Source organism: Lepus europaeus, chromosome 6 (genome assembly GCF_033115175.1).
Source record: "Lepus europaeus isolate LE1 chromosome 6, mLepTim1.pri, whole genome shotgun sequence".
Taxonomy (NCBI): domain Eukaryota; kingdom Metazoa; phylum Chordata; class Mammalia; order Lagomorpha; family Leporidae; genus Lepus; species Lepus europaeus.
The window spans coordinates 70,590,428-70,606,570 of NC_084832.1; the positions used below are offsets into that span (position 1 = coordinate 70,590,428).

The 16,143-nt window shown below is 45.3% G+C and overlaps 1 protein-coding gene across 3 annotated transcripts in view; it reads left to right on the forward strand.

The window, feature by feature from the left end:
- The window catches only part of SMAD9 (SMAD family member 9), an 81,249-nt gene that overhangs the window by 51,324 nt on the left and 13,782 nt on the right, over window positions 1-16,143 (forward strand). For all 3 annotated transcript variants that reach the window (XM_062194363.1, XM_062194365.1, XM_062194366.1), the window contains one exon: window positions 10,936-11,157. In XM_062194363.1, coding sequence (XP_062050347.1) covers window positions 10,936-11,157 — 222 coding nt within the window. The remainder of the gene's footprint in view (window positions 1-10,935; window positions 11,158-16,143) is intronic.

Here is a 16,143-nt window from a genome sequence, read left to right on the forward strand (position 1 = left end):
AATTTTAGAGTCCAGATTGTTTGAAACTTTGATTTTTTGAATGCCTGTCTCTTGACACCAAGAAGGCTCAAAATCCAAAATATCTGGTTGAAATAAGATTCCTTAAAATCATGACATAACATAGACCAAATTTGATCATTGTTACAAGGTGATTATTCAAATCTTTGAAAATAAGCACATATTTAAATAACCCATAGCTCTTAATAAAAATTCAGCTGTTTTTGAACAATTAGAATTTAACAGACATCAAGAGAACATAATAGATTACTTTAACACATTGCTTTAACAGAGCATCAGAGTTTAATTCTATGTCAAAGAGAAATTGAGCTTCCTGTGATCTTTTGCTGTGAGGTTTCCTTCCTTTACCTTCTTTCATATTGGTGACCATGTTTCTGTGTTTCTGTGTGTAAGACATCTTTAAGCATCTTTTGCAGGGCAGGATGAGTGGCAACAAATTCTTTCAGTTTCTGTTTGCTATGAAAAGTCTTAATTTCACCTTCATTCACAAATGAGAGCTTTGTAGGATATAGTATTCTGGGCTGGCAGTTTTTCTCTCTTAGTACCTGGGCTATGTCTCGCCATTCCCTTCTAGCTTGTAGGGTTTCTGATGAGAAGTCTGCTGTGATTCTAATTGGAGATCCTCTAAGAGTAATCTGATGTTTCTCTCTTGCACCTTTTAAAATCTTTTCTTTATGTTTCACTGTGGTGAGTTTGATTACAACGTGTCGTGGTGAGGATCTCTTTTGGTCATGTTTATTAGGGGTTCTATAAGCTTCCTGTACTAACATGCCTCTGTCCTTCTCCAAACCTGGGAAATTTTCTGCTAGTATCTCATGAAAATGCCTTCTAATCCTTTCTCCCTCTCCATGCCTTCAGGAACTCCTAGAACCCGAATGTTGGGTTTTTTAATAGTATCCTGTAGATTCCTGACAATATTTTTTAGATTTCTAATTTCTTCTTCTTTTCTTAGGTTTGCCTGTTTCCTTTCCTGTTCTCTGTCTTCTAAGTCTGATATTCTCTCTTCTGCTTCACCCATTCTTTTTTTAAGGCTCTCTAATGTGTTTGTCATTTGATCTATTGAATTCTTCATTTCATTATGATTTCTCGTCACTATCACAGTTTCTTGTTCTACTAGTTGTTTCATTTCGATTCCTCCTTAATATTTCATTAAGGATTTCTGTAGTTCAAGAATTTGTTTTTGAGAACTTCTTAATGTTCTTATCAATTTTTTGAGATCCGCTTCTTGCATTTCTTCTATCTCATCGTCTTCATAATCTTGAATTGGGGTGTCTTTTTCATTTGGGGGCATCATAGTGTCTTCCTTGTTCTTGTTACCTCGGTTTCTGCGTTTGTTTGGCATTGTGGAGATATTCTTTGATTTTTTCACTGTGGTGTTTTTTCTTGTTACACTATGTCTCTATATTAAGTGGACTGTCTGCTTTCGGTGGAGCCTTAGAGGCTTGAGATGAGTGTGGACTGAGAGCTGTGTTTGGTTCCTCAGGGTTGAGGGTGTGTCAAAGATGACACTCCCAGGTTAGGCGTGGTAATTCTCTCTTTCATTCTTTCTTTTTTTTTTTTTTTTGATTCAAAAGGGAAGTAATTCCGCACAGCTGAACGTAATTGGAGATAGTTAGCAGGCAAATGATATACCCACAGGAGCCAGAGATCGGAAGCTCTTTCCCAAGGACCACACAGGGAATCTCTTTTGCCCTCAGTGTGGGCTCCAATTCTCCTGCAGTCTCCCACTGGGTTGCCAAGTTAGATGCTAATCTCCTGTTATTTCACCCCTCCCCCCAGAGTCAGGTTTTTCTGCTAGGCTCAGGGCCGGTGCAGACCTGAGGTCGCCCTGCTTATGACGTATGTCCAAAATGGTGCCTGCTCTTTGTCTTGCTCGCCTTTGAGAGGTGAGCGTAGAGAAAGAAACTCGTGTCTGTATTGGTCACTTTTTTTTTTCCCTCTCTCTCTTCTAGTTAGCCTGGTGAACTTTTCCCCATGGAGTTTCAAGCCTCGTTCCCTCTAGTCTCCTCTTTCCGCTTGTCCGCTGGTGTCTCGGGCTCTTGATGTTCGGCTCACCTCGCATTCCAGCGCTGGTGTGTTGATTCTGCCGCTGGTGTCCCGAACTTGGGCTCCCACGCTCTCCACGCAGGTCCACTGTGAATCACTAGTTCCGGAAGAGTTTCCTCTGCTGTTTCTTCCCCTACTCTTCCTTGACCCTGCAGTATCTCCACTTTTATTAACCTGTGTCTTGCCGAACTATCAATGTGCTCCCTTCCTATTCCGCCATCTTGCCGCTCTCTCGATTTTCTTGTCCGGTTTTTTCATAATACACATTTTCCACATATCATGGATAAAATTTTTTTGCAAAATTTTTTTACACTAAAATCTTGTAATTCCATTTTTCACCAATTTTTTGAAGTACCCTCAAATCATAAAATTCACCTGTTTCAAGTATACAGTTCAATCATCTTTTTGGTATATTACATAATTTTTTTAAGTTGTGACAAAATATAAAGTTTGCCATTTTAATCATTTTTAGGAGTACAATCCAGTGGCATTAAACATAGTCACAGTGCTATGAGACTGTCAACACTATCCTTATTTGAAAATTTTTCTCATCTCCCCTATCAGAAACTCTGTGCTCATCAAGCAAACTCCCCCACTTCTCCCTTTACCAGCCCCTGGTAACCTCTTATCTAACTTCTTTTCTTTTCATATTTATTTTATTTATTCTAAAGGTAGAGTGATAGAAAGAAAGAGGTAGAAGAAAAGATATCTTCTATCCACCCACTCAGTCACTCCACAAATGGCCACAATAGCTGGGGCTGGTCCAGACCTAATCCAGGAGCATGGAACTCCATCTGGGTCTCCCACAGAAGTGGCAGGGGCCCAAGTGCTTTGGCCATCTTATGCTGACTTCCTAGGTGCACTAGCAAGAAACTGATCAGAAGCAGATTAGCCAGGACTCAAACTGGTGCTCCAATATGGAAAGGATGTTGGCATTGCAAATAGTGTCTTAATCTGCTGTGCCACAGTGCTGTCCCCTAATTTCTGTCTCAGTGATTTTTCCTATTCTAGGTACCTCGAGGATTCATACAATATTTATTTTGTTTAGCAAAACATTCTCAGTTTATGCATCTGGACTTCATTTTTGTGAATAATATTTAATTGCATGGGTATACCACATTTTTAAAATTCCCTTCATCCATTGGCTATTTGAGCTTTGTCTACCTTTCAATTTTTGTGAATAGTGCTACCATGCAGTTGGTGGGGAAGCATGTGTTTGAAGCCTTGCTTTCCATTCCCCTGGACATGTATGTAAGAGTAGAATTGCTGTGTCCCATGGTAACTCTAAGTTCAGCCCCATAATTTTCTAGATACACCCAGGATCTGCAAAGGAGCTTCTTGCTTTTCAACTTTTTCACAGGGTCACAGTCCATTTCTCACAAGGAAATACCTATCTATGATTTCCTAGTGTAGTCTGGGAATCTGTGCATTAGAATTGCCTTCAGGGCCTGTTGAAATGTACTTGGTTACATAAACCAAAGCAGAATTTCTGGAAGTAGGGCTAGGAATCAGCACCATGAGCAAGCTCCACTGGTGAGTTTGTGTTCACTTAAGTGAGACAACTGTTTGTGTGGACAATTCAACTCAATTCAATTCAAAGGCAGGTTGGGTGGGCTTTAGTACAGTGGTTAAGTCAGTGCTTGGAGTGCCTGCGTCTCCAGTGCCTGGGTCATAGCTACTCTGCTTCCGATCCAGCTTTCTGCTGAGGCACCCTGTGAGTCAGCAGGTGATGGCCCAAGTACTCGGGTTCCTGCCACCCCTGTAGAGTGAGTTCTATGCTCCTGGCTGCAACCTGGCCCAGCCCTGGCTGTTGCAGCCATTTGAGGAGGAAACCAGAGAATGGACTCTCTCTCTCTCCATTTACTTGTTTGTCTCTCTCAGTGTCCCTTTGCCCTTCAAATAAAAAAAAATAAGAATAAATAAAAATCTTGAAAAGTCTTTTTAAAAAGTAAATGCGAATTGGTCCCACCGTTTATGCTATCTAATTCCACCATTAATGTAGCAAGACCTTCTGAACTAACATTAGGAATGTGTACTAAATAATCAGTTTTTCTGAGGTTTTCCCCAAAAATCTCATATGTATTTATATACATACATATATATATATATACATGTATATATATATACATATATATATTCACACAAAAAGCACCCCTCTAACCAAATGAACAATGTCACTTTAAACCTATAGTAAAAAGCACAAATGGAGCATATTCCCTTAACTTCTTAAGCTCTTAATACCATACTAAAAATCAGGAACTACAACTTTTTCCATGCTAGGTTAAAAAAAAAAAAAAGAAAACAAACAAACAAAAAACACTCACAACTTATTCTAGAAATGAAGATGATAAACAAAACCCGGTGTGTGGTCCTGAGTGATGACACTTAAAATGCAAAGCCATGATATCTGCTTCTTAAAACACAAGCAAAGTAACAGACCAGCACATGTCTGTTTAGCTTTTTGACTTGTTTTACTCTAGAGTAACGGGGAATACTCTCAGAAAATAGTTACCGTAGACTGCCCTTAAACTCCTGGGCTTGGAGGACAAGTGTTTCTGGTATAAAAGACTTTTTTAATGTGACAAAACTCCACTGAAGTGACATTAGGTGTGTCCTACTGAAGACATAGCTTGTTCTGAGCACCTCACTAAAAGGGTCAGTTAGTTTTCTCTGCCCCTAAGAGCTATTGTTAAGTTCAAATGACTTCAAGATATGATTTTTAAATCTAGGAGTCAAGATCCTAGCTTTCTTTAGGGGGGGAAAAAGAGTTTATTTCGTTCAAAAATCAGTTACAGAGAGAGGGAGAGACAGATCTTCCATCTGCTGGTTCACTCTCCAGATGGCCACAATGGCCTGGGCTGGGTCAGGTTAAAACCAGGAGCTAGGAATTTCATCCAGGTCTCCCACATAGGTGTCAGGGGCTCAAATACTTGGGCCATCTTCTGCTGCTTTTCCCAGGCCGTTAGCAGGGAGCTGGATCGGAAGTGGAACAGCTGGGACTCAAACTGGCAACCAGGTGGGATGTCGGTAATGCACACGGCAGCTTTACACGCTATACTGCGATGCTAGCCCCGGCCTCCCAGCTTTTCTCAGCAGCAGAAGTCTGTAATCTGGCTTGTAAAACACCGAGAAAGCTAATCCTTCTTCGATGTGCGCCGAGTTTTCAGCTGCTATGTTGCCGTAGGATTGTGCAATGGCCACAGGGATGCTCTGTTCATAAGATATCCAAAAACCACCACCAAAAGAGATCAGGTGAAACCTGATTACAACTTTGTACCCAAGGCGCACTGAAAAAGGTGTTTCCCTGCAAGTATCAGTCCTGTGACTGGACAGTGGTCATGGTTAGGCTGACCGCACACATTCAGCAGATACTACCTTCTTTGGAAGTAATTCATAATACAACAGAGCAGGGGTGGGGACCCTTTATTTCTGTCAAAGGTCATTTGGATATTTATCACATCATTCAAAGGCCATATAAAAGTATCAACCCAAAAATTAGCCTGCTATGGGGCCAGTGCTATGACGTAGTGGGTAAAGCCGCCGCCTGCAGTACCGGCATCCCATATGGGTGCCGGTTCAAGTCCTGGCTACTCCACTTCTGATCCAGCTCTCTGCTATGGCCTGGGAAAAGCAGCAGAAGATGGCCCAAGTATTTGAGCCCTTGCACCCACGTGGGAGACCCGGAAGAGGCTCCTGGCTTCTGGTTTCGGATTGGCGCAGCTCCTGCCGTTGCAGCCATCTCAGGAGTGAACCAGTGGGTGGAAAACCTCTGTCTCTCTCTGCCTCTACATAACTCTAACTTTCAAATAAAAAAAAAAAAACTAAATATTTTTAAAAATAGCCTGCTATAGATTTATTGATTTTTTTTTAATTTTTTTTTTTTATTTTTGACAGGCAGAGTGGACAGTGAGAGAGAGACAGAGAGAAAGGTCTTCCTTTTAGCTGTTGGTTCACCCTCCAATGGCCGCCACGGTAGGCGCACTGCTGCCAGCGCACCGCGCTGATCCGATGGCAGGAGCCAGGTGCTTATCCTGGTCTCCCATGGGGTGCAGGGCCCAAGGACTTGGGCCATCCTCCACTGCACTCCCTGGCCACAGCAGAGAGCTGGCCTGGAAGAGGGGCAACCGGGACAGGATCGGTGCCCCGACCGGGACTAGAATCCGGTGTGCTGGCGCCGCAAGGCGGAGGATTAGCCTAGTGAGCCGCGGCGCTGGCGAGATTTATTGAATTTTGAATACTACCTGTAACTGCCTTGTGAGGTCAGACCGAATGACTCGAGCCTTATAAGGCCCACAGGGTTGGACATTCACCACCCCTGTTCATGCGGCAGAGAGAAAAGCCTTTGGGGCAAGCCCCAGAAAAAACTGATTCTTCGGCCGGCGCCACGGCTCAATAGGCTAATTAATCCTCCACCTAGCGGCGCCAGCACACCGGGTTCTAGTCCCAGTCGGGGTGCCGGACTCTGTCCTGGTTGCCCCTCTTCCAGGCCAGCTCTCTGCTATGGCCAGGGTGTGCAGTGGAGGATGGCCCAAGTGCTTGGGCCCTGCACCCCATGGGAGACCAGGAGAAGCACCTGGCTCCTGCCTTCAGATCAGCACGATGCGCCGGCCGTAGCGCGCCAGCCACGGCGGCCATTGGAGGGTGAACCAAGGGCAAAAGGAAGACCTTTCTCTCTGTCTCTCTCTCTCTCACTGTCCACTCTGTCAAAAACAACAACAACAACAACAACAACAACAAAACCCTGATTCTTGAGTACACATTCCTAATGTTAGTCCAGAAGGTCTTGCTACATTAATGGTGGAATTAAATAGCATAAACGGTGGGGCCAATTCGCATTTACTTTTTAATAAGACTTTTCAAGATTTTTATTTATTCTTATTTTTTTTATTTGAAAGGCAAAGGGACACAGAGAGACAAACAAGCAAATGGAGAGAGAGAGTCCATTCTCTGGTTTCCTCCTCAAATGGTTGCAACAGCCAGGGCTGGGCCAGGTTGCAGCCAGGAGCATAGAACTCACTCTACAGGGGTGGCAGGCACCTGAGTACTTGGGCCATCACCTGCTGACTCACAGGGTGCCTCAGCAGAAAGCTGGATCGGAAGCAGAGTAGCTATGACCCAGGCACTGGAGACGCAGGCACTCCAAGCACTGACTTAACCACTGCACTAAAGCCCACCCAACCTGCCTTTGAATTGAATGTCATTGTATATACACATACACACACACATTTTACATTTTAGAATAGGTTAGGTAGATGTTGCTCAACTTTAGTGTTTCTAATAAACCATGAGGAATCTTGTTTGGATTGTATAGATCTAAAGTAGGACTCAAGAATCCGCATTCCTACCCTGAGTGAGGCATTTCAGAGAGAGAGAGACAGAGAGAGAGCGCCTATCTACCTGTTCACTCTCCAGATGCCCACAGTAGCTGGGGCTGGGGCTAGGCCAGGTCAAAGTCGAGCTGGGAACTCAATCCAGATCTCTCCTGTGGGTGGCAAGGACCCAGCTCCTTGAGCTATCACCACTATCTCACATAGTGTACATTAGTAGGAATCTGGAATTGAAAATGGAGCCGAGGCTCAAGCCCAAGCACTCCAACATGGGATGTGGGCATTTCAACCAGAAGCTCAACACGAGGCAGAATGCCCATCCCATGAAGTCCATTTTGAATAGGGAGCATCTAAACAAGTTTGTTGTTTAAATGATTCGAGTGAAATTTTTTACAAGTGAAGATACTTCTGTAAATCAAATAATGCCCTCAAGTTTATCTGTTTCATCAGTTTGTATTTTAGCGAATATAGGAACAGACTCTAGATTCAGGAATTACTAAAACATTCAAAAGTAGGAAAGATAATGCAATCAACAGAAGGCAGAGAAATGCTGTGAGTGGTAAAGAACTGTATTTTGATTGGCTACAGGAAACTCACTTAGTTTAAAAATCTGGGGTAAAAACTTAACATTCTGGGCCGACACTGTGGCACAGTGGGCTAAACCTCTGCCTGTGGCACCAGCATCCCATATGGGTACCAGTTCTATTCCCACAAGAAGTTCCTGGCTCCTGGCTTTGGATCGGCCCAACTCCAGCCATTGTAGCCAGTTCCATGATACTATTTCCCATTCCACGTCAACTTCTTCCACACTGAGCTCTAAGCTCCCAGGGTTCCCAAGAGTCAAACAGTCGGGGTGAAGTGAGGGTGGGAGGAGACAGTTGTGGGCTACTGATCGGCTCCAGGACCCAGAGCGGCGTCAACTGCAGAAATCACTATTTCAAGTTCAAGGGTGGTAGAGGTAGGAGATGGGAATAGGAGCTCCAGCTGCTTGGTTCACAAATGCCAACACTCACCAATCGGAATCCCTGTTTGGGGCCAAGCCCTTTTGTCCCAGTCTCTGTAATGTGCTGCTTTGCTCACTCAAATCCTTGCCACCAGCGAGAAGTTCACGGAAAAGCTGAAGCCCCAAAGGCGATTCCGCTGAGGACACGTTGAAGCCCCTTTGGCTGCAGAGGGCTGGGGTTAGATCCCATGCCAGGCCTCAGGATCTACTGGGAGAACCCTGCTGCCTCCCCTCTCTGCCCATCACAGCGCGCCTGGCAGCTCATGGGTGCTGGGGCCTGGATCTGCCTCCAGGGGTCCGAGTCAGAACCCAGCAGACAGCTCGTGCTCCGCTGTGGAGGGAGATACGGAGCTGGCCCTCTCCAGCCTCTCCGTGGAGAGGAAGGGGAGCCATTTAGCCAGGTACGTGTGGAAGAGCTGGCGCAGGTACTTCTGGAACCTCTCCCCAACAAAGACGTAGATCACGGGGTTGACACAGCAGTGAGTATAGGCGATCACCTCCGTCACTTGTATGGCCAGGTCCAGCTGCTTGCTCTGCTCACACTGATTGGTGAACAGGGAGTCTTGGAAAGCAGAGACCAACAGCGTCAGGTTATAGGGGGTCCAAAAGAGAAAGAAGATGAGCATGATGACAAAAATCAGCCGCACGGCCCTGGACTTTGGGGAGTGAGCCAGTGTATGGAAGACCTCTCTCTTTCTGTAATTCTACCTCTCAAATAAATAAATAAAATCATTAAAAACAACAACAACAACATTCCTGGATTTCCTAGTGAAATACCAGGTTGGAGGAGAAGGGAGGTTAGTAGGGGTTGCTGTTTATCCTAGTGGTTAAGGTACCTGCATCCCACTTTGGGGTGTATGGATTCCATATGTTCTGGCTCTCAACTCCAGCTTCCTGCTAATGCAGATCCCAGGAGGCAGCAGGTGATGTCTCCAGTACTTGGTTTCCTACCACACATGGGGGAGCCCAGATTGAGTTCCCAGCTCCTGGCTTCAGCCTTGCCCTGCCTGTCCTTACCATTGTGGGCATTTGGGGACTAAATTAGTGGATTGGAGCTGTCTCTGTCTGTCTCTTCCTCTCAAATAAGTTTTTAAAAAATTTTAAAAAGAGAAAAATCCAGCTCTATTTAAATATGTTTATGCCATACCTAAATATCCCATATGTTCACAAAGAATGGGAGTACAACCATGTGAAAGGTTTTCTTTCTGAACTAATCTAAAGATCTATTCAGTGTTTTTGATTTTTTTAAAAATCACATCCAACTTACTATTATTATTTAAAAGATTCATTTATTTATTTTAAAGGCAGAGTGACAGAGAGAGGGAGAGAGAGAAAGATTTCCCGGGGCCAGCGCTGTGGCATAGTGGGTTAAAGTCCCGGCCTGAGGTGCCTGCGTCCCATGTGGGCACTGGTTTGAGTCCCGGCTGCTCCACTTCCAATCCTGTATTTTGCTATGGCCTGGGAAAGCAGTAGAAGATGGCCCAATTCCTTGGGCCCCTGCACCCATGTGGGAGACCTGGAAGAATCTCTTGGCTCCTGGCTTCAGATCAGCACAGCTCTGGCTGTTGCAGCCAATTGGAGAGTGAACCAGCGGATGGAAGACCTCTCTCTCTCTCTCTCTCTGATTCTCCTCCTCTCTGTGGAACTCTGACTTTCAAATAAATAAATAAATCTTTTAAAAAAAGAAAAAGAAATATTTCCCCTCTGCCAGCTCACTCCCCAAATGGCTACAACAGGCAGGTCTGGGCCAAGCTGAAGCCAGGAGCCAGGAGCTTCCTCTGGGTCTCCCACATCAGTAGCAGATTATTATTTTTAAATTTTGACTTATTAGAAATTGATCCTTTTTGGGGGCCGGCGCTGTGGCACAGTGGGTTAACGCCCTGGCCTGATGTGCCGGCATCCCATATGGACGCCGGTTTGAAACCCAGATGCTCCTCTTCCAGTCCAGCTCTCTGCTGTGGCCTGGGAAAGCAGAAGAAGATGGCCCAAGTCCTTGGGCCCCTGCACCCACGTGGGAGATCTGGAAGAAGCTCCTGGCTCCTGGCTTCAGATTGGCACAGCTCCAGTCATTGTGGCCAATTGGGGAGTGAACCATCGTATGGAAGACTCTCTCTCTCTCTCTCTCTGCCTCTCCTGTCTCTGTGTAACTCTGACTTTCAAATAAATAAATCAATCTTAAAAAAAAAAAAAGGAAAATGATCCTTTTGCCCGCAGGGATTCAGTATGGCCGTGTAACAATGATATGCTGTCTTTCAGGTGTAAAGGTGAGGTGACCTGCCAGCTTCCTGTTAGCAGCCTTTGCTTTAGGGGTGATGCTTTCCATTGACGTCTTCACGTTGTGTTTTCCCTGCTTCTCCCACTACTGATAAACGTGTGTGCAGACCACACACGAGCACAGAGCATGAACAAGAGCCACAGCCCCCTCCGCACAGGTGTGCTCACAGGTGTCGCTAGTCCATCAAAGCAGCAGGCCTGGCTGTGCAGCCACCTCGCTGGATAACAGCTTCCAGTGTTGTGGCACTCTGTTCCCCTTTCTTCCAGACTTCCGGCCCGTCTGCTACGAGGAGCCCCAGCACTGGTGCTCAGTGGCCTACTACGAACTGAACAACCGAGTCGGGGAGACCTTCCAGGCCTCCTCCCGCAGTGTGCTCATCGACGGCTTCACGGACCCCTCCAATAACAGGAACCGATTCTGTCTTGGACTTCTTTCTAATGTAAACAGAAACTCAACGATAGAAAACACCAGGAGACACATAGGAAAGGGTAAGAGCCGGTGGGGCATTCCTTTGTATAGTCCTCTGAGCTGACGCCTGGAGCCAGAAACCAGCCCCTTACCCATCTTGCCTCCCAGGGGAAAGACCCCCAGGCAGACAAGCTGCAGGACAGATTTGGCATTGCCCTTGGGGAGCACATGGGCTCTCCGGGTCCTGATCTGTGTGCTTCTGAAGTCCACACATCATCGCCGGGAGAGAGGCATGGGGGCTGTTGTGAAAAGCAAGGTGATAAATATGAATTCAGGATGACGTTATGGAAAGAAAGCATGGTGTGTTATTTTTGAATTGCTTCAAGGTGCTAAGTAGGATGACTTCTGAAGAAGAAGAATTCTGCCCGCATGACTACTTGTATTTATATCAGGTAAAGTTACCTTGGGAGACACAGAAGTTAGGTCACTAGGAGCAGTGATTTATGCGTGGAAGCCTTGGGTAGGGACTTGGGCTGTCCAGGTGACTGTTAGGACGGCTGACTGGGCCCAGTCTCGCGGTCTGTGACTGTGGTCGTTTTGAAGCCCATCTCCGGGAAGTGAGCAATGGCAGCAACTCCCAGCTGGGTGTGAGGCCTGGTTGATCTTTAAGTTAATTTCTTTCCCAGTTGAATCATTGGTGTCTCTGAGTGAAGCTACACTGGAGTCAAACAGGCGTTAAGAACCTTCACTGTCATTTGATCTCTTTTCTCCCTGGACTTAAACCTCCCTGGGAAGATAGCTTGAGTCTTTTCTTTCAAATTTCTAAGACATTCATTATTTCAGTTGGCGATGTGTTCTAAAGATCTCTGTTTATTTGAAAGGCAGAGTTACAGAGAGGCAGAGACAGAGAGAAAGAGAGAGAGAGAGAGAGAGAGAGAGAGAGAGAGAGAGGTCTTCTATCTGCTGGTTCACTCCCCATATGGCCACAACAGCTGGAGCTGGGCCGATCTGAAGCCAGGAGCCTGGAGTTTCTTCTGAGTCTCCCATGCAGGTGCAGGGACCCAAACACTTGAGCCATCTTCTACTGCTTTCCCAGGCCATAGCTGAGAGCTGGATTGGAAATGGAGCAGGCGGGACTTGAACCGGCACCCATATGGAATTCTGGCACTGCAGGTGGCGGCTTTACCCGCTATGCCACAGCGCTGGCCCCAGTTTTTTTTTTTTTAAATTTTAAGAGGTTTTCTAAGATATGCCATAAAGTATGGCAGAAAAGAAATATTGGCATAGGACATTTGAGAGCAAGGGGCATCAGTCTCCCGTAAGCTTGCAGGAATGGCTCCAAGGTCCTGTCCTGGAAGACCTGATTTTGAGCAACACGGCTTCTGTGGCACCAGCTTGAATAACTCTGCAGCAGAATGCATTCCAGGTTTAGCAAATAAGGTAACTTGCTCTGTGGAGTTTAATTAATAGAAACCCTTAGACTTTTGTGCCATGCACCCATCTCACAATTACTTGGCACCTCTTGTTGGCCAGACTGGACTCTAGGGATACAGCAGTGGAAAAAAAGCACAAAACCTCCCCACCTTGTTGGATCACATCCTACTGGGGAATGACAGACAAGAAATAATATACATAGTGTGGAAAATAGAGAAAAACAAAGTAGGGGAAGAGACTGGGGAGGGAGCCTAACCAGTATAAGAAGGGAAGGCTTTCCTTAGAAGGTAACGTTTGAGCAGAGGACGTGAGAGGGGACTGGCAATGTGGGCATTTGGGAGAAAAGCTTTCAAGCAAAGGGAGCAGCAAGTGCAAGAGCTCTGAGCCTGCCTGGCATGTTGTAACAGCAAGAAACTGTGTGCAGGGGCCAGAGTGAGGGGACAGGACCAGGGCTCGGGAGCTTTGGGAGCACTGTAAGGGCCTTTTGGCCTTGACTCTGTGTGAAATGGGAAGAGAGGTGTAGACTGAGGAGTTTGTATGAAGGCACTTCAAGCATTTATGGAAAAATGGATTTAAGAGATGTTTATTTCCATGCAAAAAATTTTGACATCCATGCTCTAGTTTTTTTATAACACACATTTTCCGTGAATTTTTTGAGGTACCGTCATGTGATCTGAGTTTACACTTTTTTACAAGGATCTGTTGTCTTTTATATTGAGATTAAACTGTAGCAGGCAAGGGTGGAAGATGTCAACAGCAACAAGTAATTCTTTTTTATTACAGTTAGTGAAGAGCCATTTCCCACCTTGGTAGTTGTTAGTTGGCTATGAGAGGTCTTGGAGGTTCCTTGTTGCTCACAGTTAGATACACTGGGTGGTCCTCCTGAAGACAGTCGACATGTGCACTTGGAGTTGTGTTTTCTCTGGTGGTGGTGGTTTACACAGATTCACCCTGGCTTCCCTCTACTGGGACACACCGTGAGGTGATGGGGGCTGAGATGAAGCCTTTGTTTAGCCACGCAACAGTTAACTGATGCCAAGGGAATTGGACCTGTTACTTGGTGCCTTAAACAGCCTTAGTAGCCTTAAATAGCTATCAAGTTAGCACTAGAATACCAAAGGGTACTGCCTCAGTGTCAGAGGCATTAACTCAAAGAATCTGGAACGCTGAGTTCTAACGTGGGATCTGCTCATATTCTTCCTTGAAAACTGGGCAAGCCCCTAGGACTCTTTCCAGTAACAGCAAAGATTCTGCTGCTGCTACTGTTGCTGCTGCTGCTGGTAGGTAGCCCCACTAATTCCCAAATATGTGTAAGGCACCCGGGCATGCACTTGAGTGTATGTTTCCTAATCCTTTTAGTAACCTTTTATTAACCCCATTTTGCAAAGGAGACAGCTGAAGCTGAGACAGTTCAGTAGCTTACATGTGGTCACCCCGGTGATGCCGGGGATTCACAGCCTGGGCTCCATGTCATGCCCAGTCACCCCTCTCTGCTGGAGGAGACAGAACCTCCTGCCTGTTTTTCCTTGGCATTCTTCATGGTGCATTGTTTGCAGAGCCGCAGCTCCCAATATGGGATGAAAATACACATCCTGCACCATCAACAGTGATGAAAGGGTTGAAAGAAGGCACGGCAAACACATACAGTGATTTGGACACTGATTTACTTTAAAGATGTAAAGCAGAGAGGATTTTATGTTTTCCTTATAAAAGTGTTGTGCTGGAAGGGGAGTACCATCGTGAGAATTACAGAGCCCTGAGTACCTCCAGGGGAGGCTTCTGAGGGTCTTTACAGGAAAAAGACGAAGAACTACTGACATGCAATCCTGATGTGCGAGTGCACAAAACACAGCAAAGGGCTGCTTCTACGATGGCTGGGGAGTGACATCCTAGCCTAGAAAATTGGAGGATAATACTTGCCTGCTTTTTCAGACTGGCTTTTAAGAAGGCCTCGATTTCCAAATAATTAGACAAACCACAGCTTTGATTTGACTGCCGGAGCATAGGTCTTGAGGTTAGATTGTATTTCCTGGAAATTTGTGGCTTAATATAATCACAGGCAATAGTACAGCATTTTCTGAGCACCTATGATTTCTTGTGTAACTTAGTTCATGTTTGTGATCCCTCACAAAGGGCCTGTCCTGGGAGTTGAGTAGGAAATGACACTTTCAGCAAAACAGGCTAATTTCTCTTTGCAGATGTAGACAGGTTGCATTTGTCCTGCCTGATAGTTATTCTTCCCTTCATGGGAGAAGAGGCAGATAATTATAATTCCTGAGACATGAACCCCAAATATTGAACTCACAGAGGCAAACCAAGACTGCCCTATAAATAATGATCATATATTCCAAGTCCTTAAATTATTTTACAATTACTTTTCCACCTTTTTATGAATCTTCATTTTTTTTGTATGTCTCACATTCTGTAGACCTCTAGTGCTTTTTGCTGACTTATGGAAAGAATTGCTGTGATGTGAGGGTTTGGCTTGTCAGTCCCCTGGAATGAGGGTCTACACTTCCAGCTGCTCTTTGTAGTGCTTCCTTTCCCAAGGGATTTTGTGTCCCTCCCTCACAATACCCCTTCCATTCTGCCTTTGAACATGCATAAGGCTTCTTGTCTTTAAGAAAGCAAACCCTAGAAAACATAACATAGGCTGTCATCCTATGTCAGGCATTAAACTTGATCTTTCAGAATACTTAGTGTTCTGAGAAAATGCTCACAATGTCTTACTAAATAAATTTTAAAAAAGCTTAAAAATATCCTGTAAAGTTTTGTAGAAATATACACAGAAGACTGCAAGATATGTAACACGCTGGTTTTGATTATCTCTGGGCTGTGGGTTTGTGGTTTGTACTCTGTGTCTGTATTTTCTCAGTGTCCTATGGTGGACATTCTTGTCCACGTGAGGATGGTTTGGGACACTGTCACTGCCTCTACAGCTGTGTCAGACTACAGACGGGAGCTCCTATTCCTAACACACAGGGCCGTGAAGGACTGGCTCTGTAGATTCAGGGACAGCTTAGTGAAAAATCTGGATTAAGGCTGGGAAAATCAGAGGTCGGGCTGTGTTCGGGTTAAGCAATCACGTGGGCAAAGGAAAGCGTGTCAGCAGTCATAACTCACTGCTGTATTCCAGCAGTGACGTTCGTTAGCTCGAGGAGTTTTTGCTGATACCTGTGTTTAGGGAAATGCTGGTGACAAAGAAGCACCACCCTGTGACCCAGGCAGAAGGGCCGTGTGTGGGCCTGGCAGTGATGGGACATTTAATGAGGTACGTTTGGGCCCAAACCTACTTGTTCAACATATTGTGCAGAGAGACTTATTAGCCTTCAAGTGCAGATTTAGGGGGCCAGCCCTCTTGGCTGCCCTGAGGTAACTGTGTGAATTAGGAACAGGTGCCCATTCCGCGAGTGAAATTATCGCCATCTGCTGGAAAGTGTTGTAATAATCATAGAAAGCCTGGAAGACAGTGAGGCAAACCCTTGACTTGTGCAGTGTGAAACTATAGGCACAGTGCTGTGGAGGACTTGCATCTGTCTTCTGACCCAGGCCCTGGTGTGGATCTGGAGGTAGGCACTTAAATACTGTTATTCATTTGTCATATATTAAAATATATTTTGTAGAAAATTCCA